This window comes from Bufo bufo, chromosome 3 (assembly GCF_905171765.1).
Source record: "Bufo bufo chromosome 3, aBufBuf1.1, whole genome shotgun sequence".
Taxonomy (NCBI): domain Eukaryota; kingdom Metazoa; phylum Chordata; class Amphibia; order Anura; family Bufonidae; genus Bufo; species Bufo bufo.
The window spans coordinates 685,063,118-685,086,674 of NC_053391.1; the positions used below are offsets into that span (position 1 = coordinate 685,063,118).

At 43.3% G+C, this 23,557-nt stretch overlaps 1 protein-coding gene across 5 annotated transcripts in view; it reads right to left on the bottom strand.

Moving 5' to 3' along the window:
- FCHSD2 (FCH and double SH3 domains 2) overlaps nt 1-23,557 on the bottom strand; it is a 114,900-nt gene that overhangs the window by 47,397 nt on the left and 43,946 nt on the right. For all 5 annotated transcript variants that reach the window (XM_040426481.1, XM_040426478.1, XM_040426479.1 and 2 more), the window contains exons 4-5: nt 6,666-6,742; nt 4,082-4,226 (exon numbers count right to left, since the gene is read on the bottom strand). In XM_040426481.1, coding sequence (XP_040282415.1) covers nt 4,082-4,226; nt 6,666-6,742 — 222 coding nt within the window. The remainder of the gene's footprint in view (nt 1-4,081; nt 4,227-6,665; nt 6,743-23,557) is intronic.

The window sequence follows — 23,557 nt, forward strand, 5'->3', positions numbered from 1 at the left end:
CAGAATAGTGAGTACAGCTCTGGAGTATAATACAGGATGTAACTCAGGACCAGTACAGGATAAGTAATGTAATGTATGTACACAGTGACTGCACCAGCAGAATAGTGAGTGCAGCTCTGGGGTATAATACAGGATAAATAATTAATGTACCAGGGGCATAGCTAGAACTGACTGGGCCCCGCTGCAAATTTTTTACGCCCCAACTCACTTAAAATAAAAAAAATAAAAAAAACAATTAGGGCATTCTTTGATGTGAGGAAGGAGCCAGGGCACATACCTGCCGAATATGAATGAAAGAAGCAGTGGCGTGCCTAAGGTGGTTGGCACCCGGTGTGGGTCTTTTCTCTGGCACACCCCCATACTTTAAAACACTCTTCCCCTCACACAGTTATGCCCTCTCTGTGCCCCCTTCACAGTAGTAATGCCCTCTCTGTGCCCCCTTTACAGTAGTATTACCCTCTCTGTGCCTCCTTCATTGTATCCAGCACCCCCCTGATAGCTGGCACCATCCCCCCCTTCCCTCTCCCGGCTGTGTTGCACCTAGCCTTTCTGCTGCTGGAGGTGAAAAGTGAAATAGTGCCCCCCTCCATCCTTAGGAAAGGCCATCCTGATCAGCTGTTTGAAGAGAAGGCTTCGCTCCATGCCGCTTCCTCTTCATTACTCTGCCCGTCGTCTCAGAGGCGTTAAGTCAATGTACAAGTGCATAGGATAGCCATATTTGTAATTGCACTGCTGACCACTGCAAATGCTGCGGAGAGCAGGTAAATAGAGCAGAAAATGCAGCGTTCGTACGTTACCTTCTTCTCAAACAGTTGATTGGCAGGGAGTCGGACCCCCCGCAGATCTGATATTGATGACCTATCCTGAAGATAGGCCATCAATAGTTAAAAGTAGACAACCCCTTTAAGTATGATGCACAGACTGCCAAAGGAGGCAAAAAAAACGAATGACCGGCCTGTGCATCCTCCGGCAGCACCGAGGGAATTAAGGCCATTTCTTAAAACATCGTTCTTCATAAATGTCTGTCTGTTCTTTATGCACGACCAAACGACTGAACCGATCTTCACCAAATTTGGCACACAGGCACATCAGGTGTCCGGGAAGGTTTTAGACCGGGTCTCAGCTCTCTAGGACGTACCGTTCATGAGAGATTCCTAAAAAATGACCTGCATTAGCCAATAGAAGCCAGCAAGTCTTTCTCTTAATATCCCAACTGCCATACACACGGTCACATGTCCCTTATCAGCCAATAGAAGCTCGCAGGCCCTTAGTCTCCACATACACACAGTTTTACTCCAGGTTTCCATAACAACTCAGCCATTTTTCTTCACTGCTGTAGGTCAGCTTTAGGCTAGGGCTACACGACAACAACATGTGTCGCGCGACAATAAGTCGCGCGACACATAGGGCACAACTACACTGCGACATTGATGTTGCACAAATGTCGCGCTACAATTTTTATAATGATAGTCTATGTCGCAGAAAAATCCATCTTGGATGGATTTTTTGCGACTGTCGTGTCGCAGCATGTCGCATGTTGCAGTGCAACACCGCTATCATTATAAAAATTGTTGTGCGACATTGGTGCGCAGTGGAGGTTACTATTAAGGGGGCAGCTGCTGTAGAGGTCACTGTTAAGGGGGTAGGGAACAGGAGGTCACATAAGGGGACAGTGCCCTATGGAGGTCACTGTTAAGGGGGCGGGCCCCGGAGGAGGTCAATTTCAAGGGAGTGGGGTGCTGTGAAACTCACTGTTAAAGGGGTGGGCAGCTGTGAAGGTCAAAGTTAAGGGGATGGGCTGCTGTGGAGATCCCATTTTAAGGAGGCGGGGCACTGTGGGGGGGGGGGGTCAGTTTTAAGGGATGAGGGGCTGTGGAGTTCACTGTTAAGGGGGCGGGGTGCTCTAGAGGTCACTGTTATGGGGAATACTATTGATCTTTTAACGACACACACAAACATTAAATGAAATAGATGACATATACCCCTACGAAGCCGGGTCCTTCTGCCAGTCTCTTCTATATATATATAAAAATTTGTTTCTGTCTGTTCTTTATGCGCGACCAAACAACTGGACCGATCTTCACCAAATTTGGCACACAGGTACATCAGGTGTCCGGGAAGGTTTTAGACCGGGTCTCAGCTCTCTAGGACGTACCGTTCCTGAGGCATTCCCAAAAAATGAAGCCAATAGAAGCCTGCAAGTCTCATATCCCAATTGCCATACACACAGTCACATGACCCTTATCAGCCAATAGAAGCTCGCAGGCCCTTAGTCTCCACCTACACACAGTTTTACTCCAGGTTTCCATAACAACTCAGCCATTTTTCTTCACTGCTGTAGGTCAGCTTTAGGCTAGGGCTACACAGCGACAATAAGTCGCGCGACACATAGGGCACAACTACGCTGCTACATGCATCCATCTTGGGTGGATTTTTTGCGACTGTCATGTCGCAGTGCGATAACATAGCCTATCATTATAAGGCTTTGTTCACATCACCGTTCAGCCGTTCCGTTTAGGAGCAGGAGAACGGAAAGGACGGAGAAGGCACAGAACTGAGCAAAACGGGGCCCATAGACTATAATGGGGTCTGTTATCTTTCCGCTCAGAAGATGATTTTGGAGCGGAGACAAAAGTTGTGCATGCAGGACTTTTGTATACGCTTAAAAAAAAAACTAAACGCACTGGACTGACAGGCATGGGCCTAGGGTTGCCACCAGGCCGGTATCTCACTGGCCAAGCCGGTAATTTACTTCCCCTGCCGAGGCTGGTAATTATTATTATTATTTTTTTTTACCAGCAATATTAATTACCGGTATTTTCCTATAAGGACTGTTACTAATGAGTGCGTCTATTGTGGAGCGCTCGTTAGTACAGCCTTTACACCCCCCACCCACTTGTGTTAAGGAAAAGAACTCCCCTCCTCCATTTGATGGCGGCGCTGTGAACGCTCACTGCTGACTGGATGTGCAGGACAGGACGTCTTCACGCTGGAGCGCAGGTTCTGTCCGGAGCTTCCACTGCTGCGCGTGCAACTGGAGGAGGGGAGTTTTTGTTTTTGTACAAGCAGAGAAGGGGGCATTATTCATTTTGGGGGGAACAAAAGGGGGAATTATTAATACTGGGGGTACTAATGGAGGCATCATCAATTCTGGGGGGCACTACTGGAGGCATTACTATTACTGGGGGCACTAAGAGGCATTTTTAATACTGGGGGCACTAATAGAGGCATTACTATTACTGGGGGGAACTAATGGGGGCATTATCAATTCTGGGGGGCACTAATGGAGGCATTACTATTACTGGGGGCACTAATAGAGGCATTACTATTACTGGGGGCACAAATAGAGGCATTACTATTACTGGGGGGAACTAATGGGGGCATTATCAATTCTGGGGGGCACTAATGGAGGCATTACTATTACTGGGGGCACTAATAGAGGCATTACTATTACTGGGGGCACAAATAGAGGCATTACTATTACTGGGGGGAACTAATGGGGGCATTATCAATTCTGGGGGGCACTAATGGAGGCATTACTATTACTGGGGGCACTAAGAGGCATTTTTAATACTGGGGGCACTAATAGAGGCATTACTATTACCGGGGGGCACTAATGGAGGCATTATCAATACTGGAGGGCACTAATGGGGCATTATTAATACTGGGAGCCACATTATGACATAGGGTCTTAACACCCCATGTTACCGGGCCCAGGAGCCTGAGGGGCCCCAAAGACCCTTGTGCTGGATGAGAAGACACCAGTATTATAGAAAGTGCCTGCTGGTCAAGTTACACTGTTACTCTGGCTGGAGGGAAGGGTTAAAATTAAGGTCAAGAATTTGGCATGGGGGGGGGAAGGTGTCATTTCAATTTTGGCCTCTGGCAGCACGAAGGCTATGTGCTTTCCTGCCCCCGGCCACAAAGCCCTGAGGGGCCCAAGCTGAACTCTTGCACCAGGGCCCATGAGCCTTTAGCTACGCCCCTGACTTTGTATGTATATTTATTCTATCAGTAACCAGTGATACGTTGTTCAGAGGTGGAGATCCCCTTTAAGGAGTACCCGGCTCTGTGGATGTACCTTTTTCAGCTGCGTCTCTTTGTACAGCTTCACCGTCCTGGCGGGCTCGGAGATCAGGTTCCTATAGTTTTCGCAGATGTTGATCCGGGATTGCGCCACTTGTATCGTCCCCTCTAGGAAGGATTTCCACACCATGTAGATGTTCCTGAAAGGCGAGAAAGGACAGGGTTAATGGCAGAGGGAAGAAGGAAGGCGCAGGGCGGTATACTACACAGCCGCCTGTCTTCTCTCATCTACTATTGCGGGAATCAGAGTGCGGAGATGCTGTTGTATTCCTCATTGGGCAAGTGATATCCAGTGCAGAGCCGTCCCCGTCCCCCATGATCACCGCTGCAGGTCTGCGGTATAACGCCCCCCGCACTATTATAAGCTGCTTTCATTTTACTGTACGTTAGAGAAGCGCAACAAGCAGGAGACAAAACTAAAGACCTTAATTGAAGGCTGCCAGACGTCCTGCTCACACAGCTGCTCTGTTACAGTGTATCAGTGCAGACAATCCCCTTGCAACTTAAACGCAGGAGCAGCAGCACAAATCTCTGGACATGGATACATTGTAACAAACCCTCAGCTGTACGTGCAGCACTAGGTGAGGACGTCCTTTTTATTCTCTGGATGTAAAACATAAACATTTCCATTCAAAGATAGCAAGAAGAGATCTTGAAAGTGCCTAAGCTTGGTCTGAGGAATCCCGTTACATTATGTGTATGGACCAATGTGTGTGTGTCATGGCAGTGGTGCCCCCTATAGGAGTGCCCCCTTTCAGCAGGATAATGCCCTGGCAACAATGCAATAACATCCCAGGAATGAGGAAGACGACAAAGAGGTGTGGAGTCTTCCATGCCGAGCAGCACAAGGGGGACCCACAGACTATTAGGCAGGTGGTCTTAATGTTTTGACCGACATGTTACCGGCCATCAGCCGTGGGGGGGAGACGACACAGAAGACGCATCAGAGCCCAGGACATCTCAGGTGGTCACATAGATGAGGGGATCACACGTCATAAAGGACGCGGAGTGTGAGAAATGCTTTTAAATTGAACAAAGCGTCTCATGATTTGTCCAGAAATGTCTCGCAAACATCCCATTGTGTCTGCGGGCAAAGTTCACGTAGGAAGCGAAACTCAGCAGTAATTACAGATAATCCGTGCCAGGCTTTTATGTACGAGACAGGAAACCGCGAGATTATGGAAACTAGAACAATACATCGTAAAACGAAGCCTACAGGTGTCTGCACGGCCGCGTTCACACATAGAGGGAATGTGTCAGTTATAGCGCAGGAGCCATTCTAGACACTGCGTCCAGTGAAAGTCAAGACATATACAGTTTCATCATGTAGGATACTCCAGTTACAACCAAAGCTGCACTGACACTTAATCTGTACCAGAGTCTCTGTGTCTGCTAACTGTACATAAGATAGTGTAAGAAAGCTATGCCAACGAACAGGCGGTGAACACTGGGAGATTTCAGCTATGAGGTTGTAGAATAGTGACTGCAACCAAACCCAGTGACTCCATCAGCAGAATAGTGAGTGCAGCTCTGGAGTATAATACAGGATGTAACTCAGGATCAGTACAGGATAAGTAATGTAATGTATGTACACAGTGACTGCACCAGCAGAATAGTGAGTGCAGCTCTGGAGTATAATACAGGATGTAATTCAGCATCAGTACAGGATAAGTAATGTAATGTATGTACACAGTGACTGCACCAGCAGAATAGGGAGTGCAGCTCTGGAGTATAATACAGGATGTAATTCAGCATCAGTACAGGATATGTAATGTAATGTATGTACACAGTGACTGCACCAGCAGAATAGGGAGTGCAGCTCTGGAGTATAATACAGGATGTAACTCAGGATCAGTACAGGATAAGTAATGTATGTACACAGTGACTGCACCAGCAGAATAGTGAGTGCAGCTCTGGAGTATAATACAGGATGTAACTCAGGATCAGTACAGGATAAGTAATGTATGTACACAGTGACTGCACCAGCAGAATAGTGAGTGCAGCTCTGGAGTATAATACAGGATGTAACTCAGCATCAGTACAGGATATGTAATGTACTGTATGTACACAGTGACTGCACCAGCAGAATAGTGAGTGCAGCTCTGGGGTATAATACAGGATCAGTACAGGATAAGTAATGTATGTACACAGTGACTGCACCAGCAGAATAGTGAGTGCAGCTCTGGAGTATAATACAGGATGGAACTCAGGATCAGTAGAGGATAAGTAATGTATGTACACAGTGACTGCACCAGCAGAGTAGTGAGTGCAGCTCTGGAGTATAATACAGGATGTAACTCAGGATCAGTACAGGATAAGTAATGTAATGTATGTACACAGTGACTGCACCAGCAGAATAGTGAGTGCAGCTCTGGGGTATAATACAGGATCAGTACAGAATAAGTAAAGTAATGTACTAGGCGCATAATAATTGATGCTCAAAAATAGACATGCCCTTTAATTAATAGTCTTCAGCTAGGGATGTCCTAGTAGCAGCACCGCTCCTGTGAGTAGCTTGCTGCAGAGATTATTAGGGGTCAGTTCACATCATGGCGCAGGACGGGAATAACAGACGTTACCTGTACTCACTCCTCTCCTCCGGCTTCACCACAGGCCACTCCTTCTTCAGGTACTGGCTCGCTAGCTTCTGAATGGTCTGTGGACACAAAAAGAGAAGGGTTTAGAGGACGGAGGTCTCTAAAAGGGGCAACAACCAAAACTAAGAGGAACCATGAGAAGCTGGAGTTACTATCAGACTCAAATCTTGGGGAAGAAGCTGTGTCTGAGATCTTTACAGGGCTGCCATGGTAGAGGCATGCTGTCCATGTGAAATGTCATATACTACATCCAATACTCCAGTCACATCCAGAGCTGCATTCAGATAGGTGCCAAATACCTTTTAGCCCTCAAGCTTCAGCTTCACATCTAGGAGGTATTCCAGAAAGTGGGAAGCAGTGTGTCGGCACAGGGCTGCTAGATTTCAGGACGTGTAGCACAGGCGTAGGTAACCTCCGGCACTACAGCGGTTGTGAAACTACAACTCCCAGCATGTATACTTGCTCTGCTCTTCTAAGAACTCGCACAGAAATGAACGGATCATGCTGGGAATTGTAGTTTCACAACAGCTGGAGTGCCAAAAGGTTGCTGATCCCTGGTCTAGCAGAATACAGAATGCAGCTCTGGAGCTGACCATTTGACGTGCAGCAGGACAGGGACGGAGGTTGAGAACGCAGGTCAATGTCCTCTGCATGCAGCTCCAGTGACAGCAATGGAGGAAAGCCTGCCCGTTGGCTATAATCTGTAAAGGTTGGGCACTACGTCGCCATCTAGCCCTAGCCTTGTATGAAACACGTCGCCATCTAGCCCTAGCCTTGTATGAAACACATCGCCATCTAGCCCTAGCCTTGTATGAAACACATCGCCATCTAGCCCTAGATGCAAGAGCGCACAATTAAAAATAAAAAATAAAAAATAAAAAAAATCTGTAAAAAACATGCACAGATAAATCCCAGAGCAATGGCAGGAGGTGCAGGAAAAACCTTCTCTACCATCAGTGTCCCAGGAGGACGGTACAATAAATTCTTGCTTCGTTTCCAAGGCGGATGGCGTTACTTCATGTGTGAGAGAAGGAGCCATGTCCACCAGACAATGGGATGGCCGAACGGTACAAAGAGCCGAAACGTGGACGAGTTGATGTCTGCACCCCAACACCAGACTGTATCACACAGGATAGGATTAGATACACAGCTCAGCAGACAGTATCACATAGGATTAGATACACAGCTCAGCAGACAGTATCACATAGGATAGGATTAGATACACAGCTCAGCAGACTGTATCACACAGGATAGGATTAGATACATAGCTCAGCAGACAGTATCACACAGGATAGGATTAGATACACAGCTCAGCAGACAGTATCACACAGGATAGGATTAGATACACAGCTCAGCAGTCAGTATCACACAGGATAGGATTAGATACACAGCTCAGCAGACAGTATCACACAGGAGAGGATTAGATACACAGCTCAGCAGACAGTATCACACAGGATAGGATTAGATACACAGCTCAGCAGACAGTATCACACAGGATAGGATTAGATACACAGCTCAGCAGACAGTATCACATAGGATAGGATTAGATACACAGCTCAGCAGACAGTATCACACAGGATAGGATTAGATACACAGCTCAGCAGTCAGTATCACACAGGATAGGATTAGATACACAGCTCAGCAGACAGTATCACACAGGATAGGATTAGATACACAGCTCAGCAGACAGTATCACATAGGATAGGATTAGATACACAGCTCAGCAGACAGTATCACACAGGATAGGATTAGATACACAGCTCAGCAGTCAGTATCACACAGGATAGGATTAGATACACAGCTCAGCAGACAGTATCACACAGGATAGGATTAGATACACAGCTCAGCAGACAGTATCACATAGGATAGGATTAGATACACAGCTCAGCAGACAGTATCACACAGGATAGGATTAGATACACAGCTCAGCAGACAGTATCACACATGATAGGATTAGATACACAGCTCAGCAGACAGTATCACACAGGATAGGATTAGATACACAGCTCAGCAGACAGTATCACACAGGATAGGATTAGATACACAGCTCAGCAGACAGTATCACATAGGATAGGATTAGATACACAGCTCAGCAGACAGTATCACAGGATAGGATTAGATACACAGCTCAGCAGACAGTATCACACAGGATAGGATTAGATACACAGCTCAGCAGACAGTATCACACAGGATAGGGTTAGATACACAGCTCAGCAGACAGTATCACACAGGATAGGATTAGATACACAGCTCAGCAGACCGTATCACACATGACAAGCTTAGACTCTTCCATCAAAACTACTGCAGAAACTTCTGATAACATTTAGGAAAACTCGAGGATCAGAGGCGCGGAGGCGCCAACTCCACCTCTGCCATCATGTGATTTAAAGGGACGGGGAAATATGCTGCATGGCCAGAACGTCCAGCGAGGTCAGCAGCCTCATGGTCACACAGGCAGGAACACCTGACAAAGCAAACGCCAAGCGGGCAGAAGGGCAAAATCTAGAAATGAATGGACCATAGAGGAGCCCGGGCAGAAGCTATGGGGCCTCAATGCAAAATCTGTAACAGGGGCCATTCATAACTGGTGTCCCCCCCCCCCCCCCCCCAAGATGGGGAAAAGACGCTTTACCTACTACCCCCATCTTACACATTATATAGTATGGGACCAATTACCTGTACATAGCTGGTACCAATCCTGTGCTAAATGCTGCCAACTCCAGTCACATCCAAAGCTGCAGATGCAATTCGACAGGCTTTTAATGTTACACTACTATGCACACATCTCCTTCAATCCGGAATTACAGAAAGACACTGAGCCAACAGAAAACAGCAGCCTGAAAGCTAAAAGGAAAGTCAACAGAAATGTAGATACAGCTCTGGATGTGACTGGAGGTATTAGTGAAGCTAAACTAAAGCGGTACACATAAAAATGTATCAATTCTATGGGTCATTACAATCTACAACATTTGTTATAATAAATAATAATAATAATAATAAATATATATAATATGTACTTATTTATTTTAACTATTCGGTGTTATTTGGGGCAGATGAGGCTCCTCTGATTTATGGACCAGTAAATATCTGCCTCCCTAATAAACAAGCACAAGTCATCCTTTCTTCTGTGCAGCTGTGGGCAGGCCTGGCGCTGCCCAGGAGTCCCCCCGGACATTGTGCCTGCCATGCCAGATGCCTTCTGGGCTATAAAGAGCTTAGAGGACAACTCATGACCAGAGGAGACGTTTATGGGAACGGACTTTAATTGAAGGATGTGAGGAACTCCGAGGGATCCCAACAACAACAGCTACTGACTGGTGTTCCCAGGACCCGGGAAGCATAATTACATACTCAACAGATGGGCACCCAACCCCCCCCACCCCCCAACCTATAAACGACTGAGAGCTTCCAATATAGGACTAAAGACTAGAAACCGACCTTGGAGGAGGAGGAGGAGGAGATCTCGTTACATCAGGTCTCAAGACCAGAAACGGGTTTTACAATGTAACGGAATTCTCCCGTGAACGGTATTTTTATTTCAGCAAAAATCTGATTACTAGGGCAGAGAAGTGCGGTTTGGGATCTTCCCAGAATGACGTCAGCCATCCACAGGATGGGTATAGATCGGTGGGATTAATCATTCAGTACAGGGGGTCTCAGGTCACCCACAGGGGGTTGAGCTTCTCCATTTAAAGTCTGTGGGAGCGCAGAAGATGGGATACAGTAGGAATCTCTCTCTAGCAGTCCAACAACCCCTGCCATTCAGCCAAACATGTAACCGATGGCTGGGAATGTGCTTCCTGACCAATTCCAATGAATAAACTCGACAGTTTGGTTGCTACGGAATCGCTGCCTAACAACCACAGATTGGGCACCTGTTTGGGTCAGAGCTGCGATGTGCTTGTACTGAAAGCAGCTGAAATCATTCGCTCTGTGGTATTCCCCGCCTCAGACAGCTTTATTAATCAGATTTTTCCAAAAAATAAATCTACAATGAAAAACTTAAGAAATCAGTGCAGCGAGGGGGGATATTGGTATCAGATCCATAGAGCCACTTCATAAAGCAGTTGTGGCGGTGACCATAGAGTTCCCCTTTAAATATTTGTATTAAAGCTGCAAAGACCATATAATGGTTTGGTAAAATGTCCTGACTGCTTGCGTACAAGCGATATTCTGCTGACTGTGCCGGAGGAGATGACTGCGAGGGAGTCAGGGGGCAAAGGTCACGTCATTCCTAGGAAAAGAAGACAGAGGAAGCAGCTGTGACAGGGTCGGGAAGAGTCATAAAACTGAAAGTAGACACATAGTAACACTGAGGTCACAGGGAACAATGAGAGCTTCTGGCGTTCAGCCGATCCGATCGGAAAATGTATCCGAATTATCACACAACAAATATATGGCCAATAGCATCACGCAGCACATTGCTTTAGTCAGTGCAAATGAAGGATCACCGATTTCAACACGTAAGATTATTAAAACGCCATTTATTCCATGGCGCTGTATAGCAGAAGATCCACGGGCGCCATGCAGGATCACTACAGTGGTAGCCAAATTCTAGGACTAGAAAGTCACACAAGTGTGAACGGTTTTCTAAAAAATTACTGACTACTACAGCGCGGTGCAGCCTAAGGGCTCATGCACATGGCGGTATGTATTTTGCGATCCGCAAAACATGAATCCACAAAATAAAATGTTGCATCCTTTTTTTTGCAGATCCATTTTAGCAATGCCGGTTGTCCGCAAAACGGACAAGAATAGGACACGTTCTATTTTTTTGCAAAAAGGACATACGGAAAAGGAATGCATACGGAGTGATTACACAGTGGTTTTTTTTTTTCCAAGCCCCGTTGAAATGAAAGGTTCCGTATATGGACCCAAAAAAAAGAAAAAAGAAAAAAACAGAACAGAAGAAAAATATGTTTGTGAGCCCCAAGGCTACGTTTAAAAAAGTGTTTTTGCTGGATCTGTCATGGATCAGGAAAAACGCTTCCGTCATAATACAAAGGTTCTGAACGGATCCGGTTGTATTATGTCTTCTATAGCCAAGACGGATCCGTCTCTAAAACCATTGTAAGTCAATGGGGGAAGGATCCGTTTTCTTTTGCGTCAGAGAAAACGGATGCGTCTTGCTCCGCACCACATCGCGGACAGAAAAAACGCTGCTTGCTGCGTTATTCTGTACGCCATGGGGACGCAACCAAATGGAACGGAAAATATTCTGGTGCATTCCGTTTCGTTCAGTTGTGACCCCATTGACAATGACTGATCTCAGTACTGGAAAAGGAAAGCGCACATGTGAAAGTAGCCTAAGGGACTCATTCAAACAGCCGTATGTGTTTTGCGGTCCGCGAACTGTGGATCCGCAAAATACGGATACCGGCCCGTGTGCATGCCGCACATGGCTGTCACTCTCACAGAAAACGCCTATTCATGTCTGCAATTGCGGACAAGAATAGGACATGCTCTATATTTTCTTGCAGGGTCGCAAAACGGATGCGGAGAGCACACGGTGGGCTGTCCGCATCTTTTGCGGCCCCATTGAAATGAACGGGTCCGCACCAGACTTCCAGAACATGGATATTAGGGTAACTGTAAGGCCTGGGCCATAAAATGTATCCTCTTGCCTTTTCTTTCCGGTAAGAGATTTGGTAACGCGGCCGGCGACGCCTTCATGTACAGAATTCCCCGCCATCTTTTCTGCTGCCCATTGACCATATAAACCTATGGGCTTTAGCATACAGCATCTAAGGGGTTAAAGGATTCCGAGGGATAACCCTGACACAGAAACCCAGATAAAGTCACACAGTCAGAGGATCATTTGTTCCGGCCAGGTGGCAGCGCTGCCCGTCCATGCTGCCATCCAAAGCCTGCCCACGAGCGTCTTAAATACGATTATGTTAATTCCTGGTATTTCCTGCCAGTTTCCCAGGAACTGCTGAGCGATGGAAGATCCGTGTGTCAGGAGAGAGAGGGATGGGACGGTGTCCTGTTATTACACATTCTGCAGCAGGGAGATTATCATATCCAGGAAATTATCATATACGCTCATTATAAGGGCTCATGCACACAAGCGTATATTTATTTTTTTCAGTTTCCATTCCGTTTTTTTTTTTTTTTTTTTACAGGTCCTTATGCGGAACCATTCATTTCAATCGGTCCACAAAAATACTGCATCCTATGTACAAGAATATAACTACTATAATACTGCTCCTATGTACAAGAATATAACTACTATAATACTGCCTCCTATATACAAGAATATAACTACTATAATACTGCCTCCTATGTACAAGAATATAACTACTATAATACTGCTCCTATGTACAAGAATATAACTACTATAATACTGCTCCTATGTACAAGAATATAACTACTATAATACTGCTTCCTATGTACAAGAATATAACTACTATAATACTGCTCCTATGTACAAGAATATAACTACTATAATACTGCTCCTATGTACAAGAATATAACTACTATAATACTGCATCCTATGTACAAGTATATAACTACTATAATACTGCTCCTATGTACAGGAATATAACTACTATAATACTGCCTCCTATGTACAAGAATATAACTACTATAATACTGCTCCTATGTACAGGAATATAACTACTATAATACTGCCTCCTATGTACAAGAATATAACTACTATAATACTGCTCCTATGTACAAGAATATAACTACTATAATACTGCCTCCTATGTACAAGAATATAACTACTATAATACTGCCTCCTATGTACAAGAATATAACTACTATAATACTGATCCTATGTACAAGAATATAACTACTATAATACTGCTCCTATGTACAAGAATATAACTACTATAATACTGCCTCCTATGTACAAGAATATAACTACTATAATACTGCTCCTATGTACAAGAATATAACTACTATAATACTGCTCCTATGTACAAGAATATAACTACTATAATACTGCTCCTATGTACAAGAATATAACTACTATAATACTGCTCCTATGTACAAGAATATAACTACTATAATACTGCTCCTATGTACAAGAATATAACTACTATAATACTGCCTCCTGTGTACAAGAATATGACTACTATAATACTGCTCCTATGTACAAGAATATAACTACTATAATACTGCCTCCTATGTACAGGAATATAACTACTATAATACTGCTCCTATGTACAAGAATATAACTGCTATAATACTGCTCCTATGTACAAGAATATAACTACTATAATACTGCTCCTATGTACAAGAATATAACTACTATAATACTGCTCCTATGTACAAGAATATAACTACTATAATACTGCTCCTATGTACAAGAATATAACTACTATAATACTACTATGTACAAGAATATAACTACTATAATACTGCTCCTATGTACAAGAATATAACTACTATAATACTGCCTCCTGTGTACAAGAATATGACTACTATAATACTGCTCCTATGTACAAGAATATAACTACTATAATACTGCCCCTATGTACAAGAATATAACTACTATAATACTGCTCCTATGTACAAGAATATAACTACTATAATACTGCTCCTATGTACAAGAATATAACTACTATAATACTGCTCCTATGTACAAGAATATAACTACTATAATACTGCCTCCTATGTACAGGAATATAACTACTATAATACTGCTCCTATGTACAGGAATATAACTACTATAATACTACTATGTACAAGAATATAACTACTATAATACTGCTCCTATATACAAGAATATAACTGCTATAATACTGCTCCTATGTACAAGAATATAACTACTATAATACTGCTCCTATGTACAAGAATATAACTACTATAATACTGCTCCTATGTACAAGAATATAACTACTATAATACTGCCTCCTATGTACAAGAATATAACTACTATAATACTACTATGTACAAGAATATAACTACTATAATACTGCTCCTATATACAAGAATATAACTGCTATAATACTGCTCCTATGTACAAGAATATAACTACTATAATACTGCTCCTATGTACAAGAATATAACTACTATAATACTGCTCCTATGTACAAGAATATAACTACTATAATACTGCCTCCTATGTACAGGAATATAACTACTATAATACTGCCTCCTATGTACAAGAATATAACTACTATAATACTGCTCCTATGTACAAGAATATAACTACTATAATACTGCCTCCTATGTACAAGAATATAACTACTATAATACTACTATGTACAAGAATATAACTACTATAATACTGCTCCTATGTACAAGAATATAACTACTATAATACTGCTCCTATGTACAAGAATATAACTACTATAATACTGCCTCCTATGTACAAGAATATAACTACTATAATACTGCTCCCTATGTACAAGAATATAACTACTATAATACTGCCTCCTATGTACAAGAATATAACTACTATAATACTGCTCCTATGTACAAGAATATAACTACTATAATACTGCCTCCTATGTACAAGAATATAACTACTATAATACTGCCTCCTATGTACAAGAATATAACTACTATAATACTGCCTCCTATGTACAGGAATATAACTGCCATAATACTGCCCCCTATGGGACATTTACTCTACACCAGTACAGCTCTCCAGTAGTCACCGGCTGCAGGGAAGCAGATAAGTGCCGCCTGCTGCCATTTGTCTTCCATTCACAGATCTGCAGCCAAATGCTCTTTATTGAATTTGAACATTACCGTTTTTAATTTGCCTCCGGTAATAAGATTAACCCCTCGTCTGGCAATTCATATCCTCAATAAAAACGCGATCAAGTAAAAAGGTTTATTAGACCAATTTATAATGTGCAAGACGCACGCGAGGCTACACAACCAAGTCGTATGACAATGAGAAATTTTCAACAGAATTTAAGAAAGGATTTTAACAAAAATGTACACAGTCACACAGTTGATACGGTTGAAAATAGACATAAGTCCATCAAGTTCAACCAAGCGATAGGTGGGGACGCGAATCCCAGAAGGAAGTGAGACTCAGATTTCTACACGTTATTATAAGCATTAATGTTTTTTACTTTTAAGAATTAGTCTAAACCCTTTTTAAAACTGTCCCCTGTTCCTGCTATAACCACGTCCTGAGGAAGTCTATTCCACAGATTCACAGTTCTCACAGTAAAGAAGCTTTGACGCTTCTGGAGACTGAACTTTTTCCTCTCCAGTCGGAGGCAGTGTCCCCTTGTCTTTTGAGCGCATTTTACATGGAACTGTTTTTCGCCATATTTTTTGTATGACACATTTATATACTTGTATAGTTTAATCATCTCCCCCCTTAGACGTCTCTTCTCAAGACTAAATACAGTAAATTTAATCTTTGTTCATAACTCAGACCCTCCATGCCCCTTATCAGTTTAGTCGCTCTCCTCTGTACATTTTCCAGCTGCAGTGCATCCTTTCTATGGACTGGTGCCCAGAACTAAACTGCATATTCCAGATGAGGCGCTTTGTAAAGTGGTAATATTACATCCCTGCCTGCGAGTCCATGCCTCGTATAATACATGACAATATCCTGGTGGCCTTAGAAGCAGCTGATTGACATTGTATGCTGTAATTTAATCTACCATCTACAAGGACACCCAAATCCTTCTCTATAAGGGACTCTCCCAGTGCTACATCCCCAAGATGCAGAACTTTACATTTGTCCACATTGAACCTCATTTGCCAAGTTGATGCCCAATCACTCAGTGTCCACGTCAGCTTGTAGTATACGGACATCTTCCATAGACCGTACAGTTCTACAAAGCTTAGTGTCATCTGCAAAAATAGATATGGTGCTATTAATCCCGTCCTCGATATCATCAATAAATAAATTAGACAATAAAGGGCCCAGCACTGAACCTTGGGGTCACCACTTATAACCCGGGACCATTCTGAATAGGAACCATTGACCACAACTCTCTGGACACGGTCCTTCAGCCAGTTCTCACTCCAATTACAAACTATACTTTCCAAGCCTATAGGTCTATAATTACCTGTGGAGGACCTAGATCCTTTTTTGAATATGGGCACCACGTTTGCCTTGCCCCAAACACTTGGCACTATACCAGTACCTAGAGAATCCTTAAAAAAAATATAAACAGGGGCACAGCAATGACTGAACTGAGCTCTTTAAGCACTCTTGGGTGTAATCCATCTGGACCCGGAGCCTTGTTCACATTTCCCCTATTTAACTTCTCTTGGACCATATCTACAGTATATCCCTCGATGTACTAACAGCCCCAGCACCACAGATATACGCTCCTGGCTCTTCTTTTGTATATACAGAGCTAAAAAAAACAACATTTAGGAACTCTGTCTTTTCATTATCTTCAGCGACTACCCCCTCTTTACCATTATTCAGGGGACCTACCTGCTCAGACCTTGTTTTTTTTAGCATTTATATATTTAAAGTAATTTTGGGGATTTGTTTTGCTCTCTTTTGCCTCCTGATGTTTGTTTTGTATGTTTGCAAATTTTATCTCCTTTTTACAGATTTTGTTAAGCCCTTTGTTAACTTCAAAAGGCAACAGCTGACCCCTCAGATTTGTATTTTTTTTAAATGCCTTTTTTGTCATTTATTGCCTTTTTTACAGTAGCTGTAAGCCATAGGGGGTTTAATTTTAGCCGTTTATACTTGTTACCTAAAAGGGATAATTTTTTTTGTGCAATTACTCAATGTGGATTTGAAGCTCTCCCATTTTTCCTCTGTATTATTATGTGACAGTAGCTGCTCCCAGTCGGTGCCCTAAAAATCTGCCCTCAACCCAGGGAAATTAGCCTTTTTAAATTTAGTGTTTTTGCTCTGCCTGACAGAGTTTTCTTCTTATAGTGTAGGGAGAAGATAATTATATTGTGGTCACTATTACCTAGTGTTTCTACTACATAGAAAAACAAAACAAAAAATAAATATTTTTTATTTTATTTTAAATATATATATTTGGCATATGTGGCATATCAAGGTGCTGATTAGACAGCATGAATATTGCACAGGTGTGCCTTAGACTGCCCACAATAAAAGACCACTCTGAAATGTGCACCGTTTTGCCTTACTAGGGGAAAAGGGGGGGGGGGGGGAGAAAACCAGTCAGTATCTGGTGTGGCCACCATTTGCCTTACGCAGTGCAACACATCTCTGTGGCATAGAGTTGATCAGGTTGTTTATTGTGGCCTGTTGGCCGACTCCTCTTCTTCTGTGCGAAGTTGCAGAATATTGTCAGGAACTGGAACGCGCTGTCGTATACGCCGATCCAGAGCATCCCAAACATGCTCCATGGGTGACATGTCCGGTGAGTATGCTGGCCATGCAAGAACTGGGATGTTTTCAGCTTCCAGGGATTGCGTCCAGATCCTTGCAATCTGGGGCCGTGCATTATCCTGCTGCAACATGAGGTGATGGTCGTGGATGAACGGCACAACAATGGGCCTCAGGATCTCGTCACGGTATCTCTGTGCATTCAACATGCCATCAATAAAATGCACCTGTGTTCGTTGTCCATAACATACGCCTGCCCATACCATAACCCCACGCCACCATGGGCCACTCCATCCACAACGCTGGCGTCAGCAAACCGCTCACCCACACGACGCCACACACGCCGTCTGCCATCTGCGCTGAACAGTGAAAACCGGGACTCATCCGTGAACAGAACACCTCTCCAATGTGCCAGACACCATGGAATGTCAGCATTTGCCCACTACGACGAACTGCAGTCAGGTCCAGACCCCGATGAGGACGACGAGCATGCAGATGAGCTTCCCTGAGACGGTGTCTGACAGTTTTCTTTGGTTATGGAAACCGATTGTTGCTGCAGCTGTCCGGGTGGCTGGTCTCAGACGATCGTGGAGGTGAACATGCTGGATGTGGAGGTCCTGGGCTGGTGTGGTTACACGTGGTCTGCGGTTGTGAGGCCTGTTGGATGTACTGCCGAATTCTCTGAAACGCCTTTGGAGACGGCTTATGGTAGAGAAATGAACATTCATTGCACGGGCAACAGCTCTGGTAGACATTCCTGCAGTCAGCATGCAACTGCACGCTCCCTCAAACGTTGTGACATCTGTGACATTGTGCTGTGCGATCAAACTGCACATTTCAGAGTGGCCTTTTATTGTGGGCAGTCTAAGGCACATCTGTGCAATATTCATGCTGTCTAAGCAGCACCTTGATATGCCACACCTGTGAGGTGGGATGGATTATCTCGGCAAAGGTGAAGCGCTCACTAAGGCTACTTTCACACCTGCGTTCGGGTGTCCGCTCGTGAGCTCCGTTTGAAGGGGCTCACGAGCAGTCCTGAACGCATCCGTCCAGCCCTAATGCATTCTCAGTGGAGGCGGATCCGCTCAGAATGCATCCGCCTGCCAGCGTTCAGCCTCCGCTCCGCTCAGTGAGCGGACACCTGAATGCTGCTTGCAGCGTTCGGGTGTCCGCCTGGCCGTGCGGAGGCGAGCGGATCCGTCCAGACTTATAATGTAAGTCAATGGGGACGGATCCGCTTGAAGATGACACAATATGGCTCAATCTTAAAGCGGATCCGTTACCCGTTGACTTTCAATGTAAAGTCTGGACGGATCCGCTCAGGCTACTTTCAGACTTAGAAAATTTTCTAAGTTATAATGCAGACGGATCCGTTCTGAACGGATGCAAACGTCTGCATTATCGGAGCGGATCCGTCTGATTAAACATCAGACGGATCCGCTCCGAACGCAAGTGTGAAAGTAGCCTAACACAGATTTAGACAGATTTGAGAACAATATTTGAGAGTAATGGGTGTTTTGTGTCTGTAGAAAATGGTTGAGATCTTTGAGTTCAGTTCATGCAAAATGGGAGCAAAACCGAAAGTGTTGAGTTTAATTTTTATTCAGTGTGTGTTATATATATATATATATATATATATATTTTTTTTTTAAATGTTAAAATCTGACCTAATGGGCATTTGCCCCATGTACACAGGACTTCAAGATTATAATTAAGCATTTTTTTTGTGTGTTTTTTTAGGCAGAATTTTAACACATAGGAAAAATGTAACATTCCTCTGTAATCACTGTTCAGCCGAGCTGGCAGCTGCATGATGCTTCTGAAGAACATAGCTGAGAACATCTGCCGGACATCTGTGCCGTGTCTTTAAGAGGATGGGTAGCATACCAAAAAGGAGAAGCTTAACGTGTGCGTCTGGCTAGAACCAGTCATGATGGGGCATTTACAAGATGCTCTAATAGATTAGTGAGTGCAATTGCCCCCCTTTACAAAAGCCCCTTCTCTCTAAAGCGCAGATCAGGGGGCCTTAAAAGGCAACTCATCCCACGGAAAATGCAGGCAGCATGTTATAGAGCAGAAGGAGCTGAGCAGATTGACATACAATTTTATAGGAAAAGATTCAGCACACCTTGTATTTTATACATATACCTCAGAAGCTACTTCTGGGCTTGGGAGTCCAGTGGGCGGTCCTACCGAGTAGTCACCTACTGGAGCCCAGTGGGCGGTCCTACCGAGTAGTCACCTACTGGAGCCCAGTGGGCGGTCCTACCGAGTAGTCACCTACTGGAGCCCAGTGGGCGGTCCTACCGAGTAGTCACCTACTGGAGCCCAGTGGGCGGTCCTACCGAGTAGTCACCTACTGGAGTCCAGTGGGCGGTCCTACCGAGTAGTCACCTACTGGAGTCCAGTGGGCGGTCCTACCGAGTAGTCACCTACTGGAGTCCAGTGGGCGGTCCTACCGAGTAGTCACCTACTGGAGTCCAGTGGGCGGTCCTACCGAGTAGTCACCTACTGGAGTCCAGTGGGCGGTCCTACCGAGTAGTCACCTACTGGAGTCCAGTGGGCGGTCCTACCGAGTAGTCACCTACTGGAGTCCAGTGGGCGGTCCTACCGAGTAGTCACCTACTTGAGTCCTAAGCCAAGGACAAGCTGGAAATAAAAAGAAGACAACATAAGTTCTCCTCTGTCAGGTTGGTAAAATAGATTTGGTTGTTTCTTTGCGACAATGTATCTGGGAAAGCTGGGTGGCGTCCATCAGCTCCCAGAGGGTTGTCACCTAGCTTTCCTTGCCTCCTGCATAGCAGGTTCAGAGCGACCATAACCACACCTGTATTACCCAGGTGGACTGACCCTTCCGGAGTCTATAAAAGCGCTGTGACCTCTATAATGATGACAATACAGGTTGTCACCCAGCTTTCCTGGGTTCCTGAACAGCAATGCTTTATAGTGATTGATGCCCTACTCTTGTATCAATGCATAATGAGGCAGGTTTGCCATTCAGAGTCCTCTGAAGGTCATTACAGCAGCAATACTGGTAGTCACCCCGGTTTCCTTGACCCCTGAATGGCAATATTTTCTACTGACAGATGTCCCATTCCCAAATTAAACAAGGGAAATCCGCCATTCAGGAGCGCAAAGGAAAAGCCGAGCTGGGTGGGTAATATTGGCAACACAAGCTGTCATCCAGCTTTTCCAGGAACAGATAATTCAGGAATGAATGCAGATGTGCGGCCTATTCGCAGCCTGCTGAGGTCAGCACGCCGAACGGGTGGCTATTAATAGCTCGGGATTGCACAACGTCTTCTGGCATCTGGGCAAAGTTCTCATGCTGCTCGGTTATCGACGTCACCGAGATCAACATGAGATCCGTCACAGGGGCAGCGGCCAAATCTCACTTTATGAGAATATAGATTCCACTGAGAAGAAACCCAATGATGCTTGTTACATCCAGACTCCAGTAAGAAACTATGTTCCTGGCAATTCCAGACTAATTATATCCAGGCAGAACATCGCAACCCACGGGCTCCTGAGACTCGCACCAAGCTGTGCGCCCTGTGTCAATATTTGCATGTTAGTAGGAGGGAGAGAAGTCATTTGCATCATGTTGTGAACTCCTTGTGTGTGCGATGTATGACAAGAGTATGTGCCCCCAAGTACAAGAATATAACTACTATAATACAGCCTCCTATGTACAAGAATATAACTACTATAATACTGCCTCCTATGTACAAGAATATAACTACTATAATACTGCTCCTATGTACAAGAATATAACTACTATAATACTGCTCCTATGTACAAGAATATAACTACTATAACACTGCTCCTATGTACAAGAATATAACTACTATATTACTGCTCCTATGTACAAGAATATAACTACTATAATACTGCCTCCTATGTACAAGAATATAACTACTATAATACTGCTCCTATGGACAAGAATATAACTACTATAATACTGCTCCTATGTACAAGAATATAACTACTATAATACTGCTTCTATGTACAAGAATATAACTACTATAATACTGCTCATATGTACAAGAATATAACTACTATAATACTGCTCCTATGTACAAGGATATAACTACTATAATACTGCTCCTATGTACAAGAATATAACTACTATAATACTGCCTCCTATGTACAAGAATATAACTACTGTAATACTGCTCCTATGTACAAGAATATAACTGCTATAATACTGCTCCTATGTACAAGAATATAACTACTATAATACTGCTCCTATGTACAAGAATATAACTACTATAATACTGCCTCCTATGTACAAGAATATAACTACTATAATACTGCCTTCTATGTACAAGAATATAACTACTATAATACTGCTCCTATGGACAAGAATATAACTACTATAATACTGCTTCTATGTACAAGAATATAACTACTATAATACTGCCTCCTATGTACAAGGATATAACTACTATAATACTGCTCCTATGTACAAGAATATAACAACTATAATACTGCCTCCTATGTACAAGAATATAACTACTATAATACTGCTCCTATGTACAAGAATATAACTGCTATAATACTGCTCCTATGTACAAGAATATAACTACTATAATACTGCTCCTATGTACAAGAATATAACTACTATAATACTGCCTCCTATGTACAAGAATATAACTACTATAATACTGCCTTCTATGTACAAGAATATAACTACTATAATACTGCTCCTATGGACAAGAATATAACTACTATAATACTGCTCCTATGTACAAGAATATAACTACTATAATACTGCTTCTATGTACAAGAATATAACTACTATAATACTGCTTCTATGTACAAGAATATAACTACTATAATACTGCCTCCTATGTACAAGGATATAACTACTATAATACTGCTCCTATGTACAAGAATATAACTACTATAATACTGCTCCTATGTACAAGAATATAACTACTATAATACTGCCTCCTATGTACAAGAATATAACTACTATAATACCGCTCCTATGTACAGGAATATAACTACTATAATACTGCCTCCTATGTACAGCAATATAACTACTATAATATTGCCTCCTATGTACAAGAATATAACTACTATAATACTGCCTCCTATGTACAAGAATATAACTACTATAATACTGCTCCTATGTACAAGAATATAACTACTATAATACTGCTCCTATGTACAAGAATATAACTACTATAATACTGCCTCCTATGTACAAGAATATAACTACTATAATACTGCCTCCTATGTACAAGAATATAACTACTATAATACTGCTCCTATGTACAAGAATATAACTACTATAATACTGCTCCTATGTACAAGAATATAACTACTATAATACTGCCTCATATACGAGAATATAACTACTATAATACTGCTCCTATGTACAAGAATATAACTACTATAATACTGCCTCCAATGTACAGGAATATAACTACTATAATACTGCCTCCAATGTACAGGAATATAACTACTATAATACTGTCCTCCGATAGGATTAGATACAGAAGTTTTGCAGGCAGTATTCCACGTGACAGGTTTAGATACACTCCAGTAATGAAGTAACACACAGGCCTAGTCAGGATATAAGGGCACGGCTGCCAGCTTGGCACATTCCTGCCCC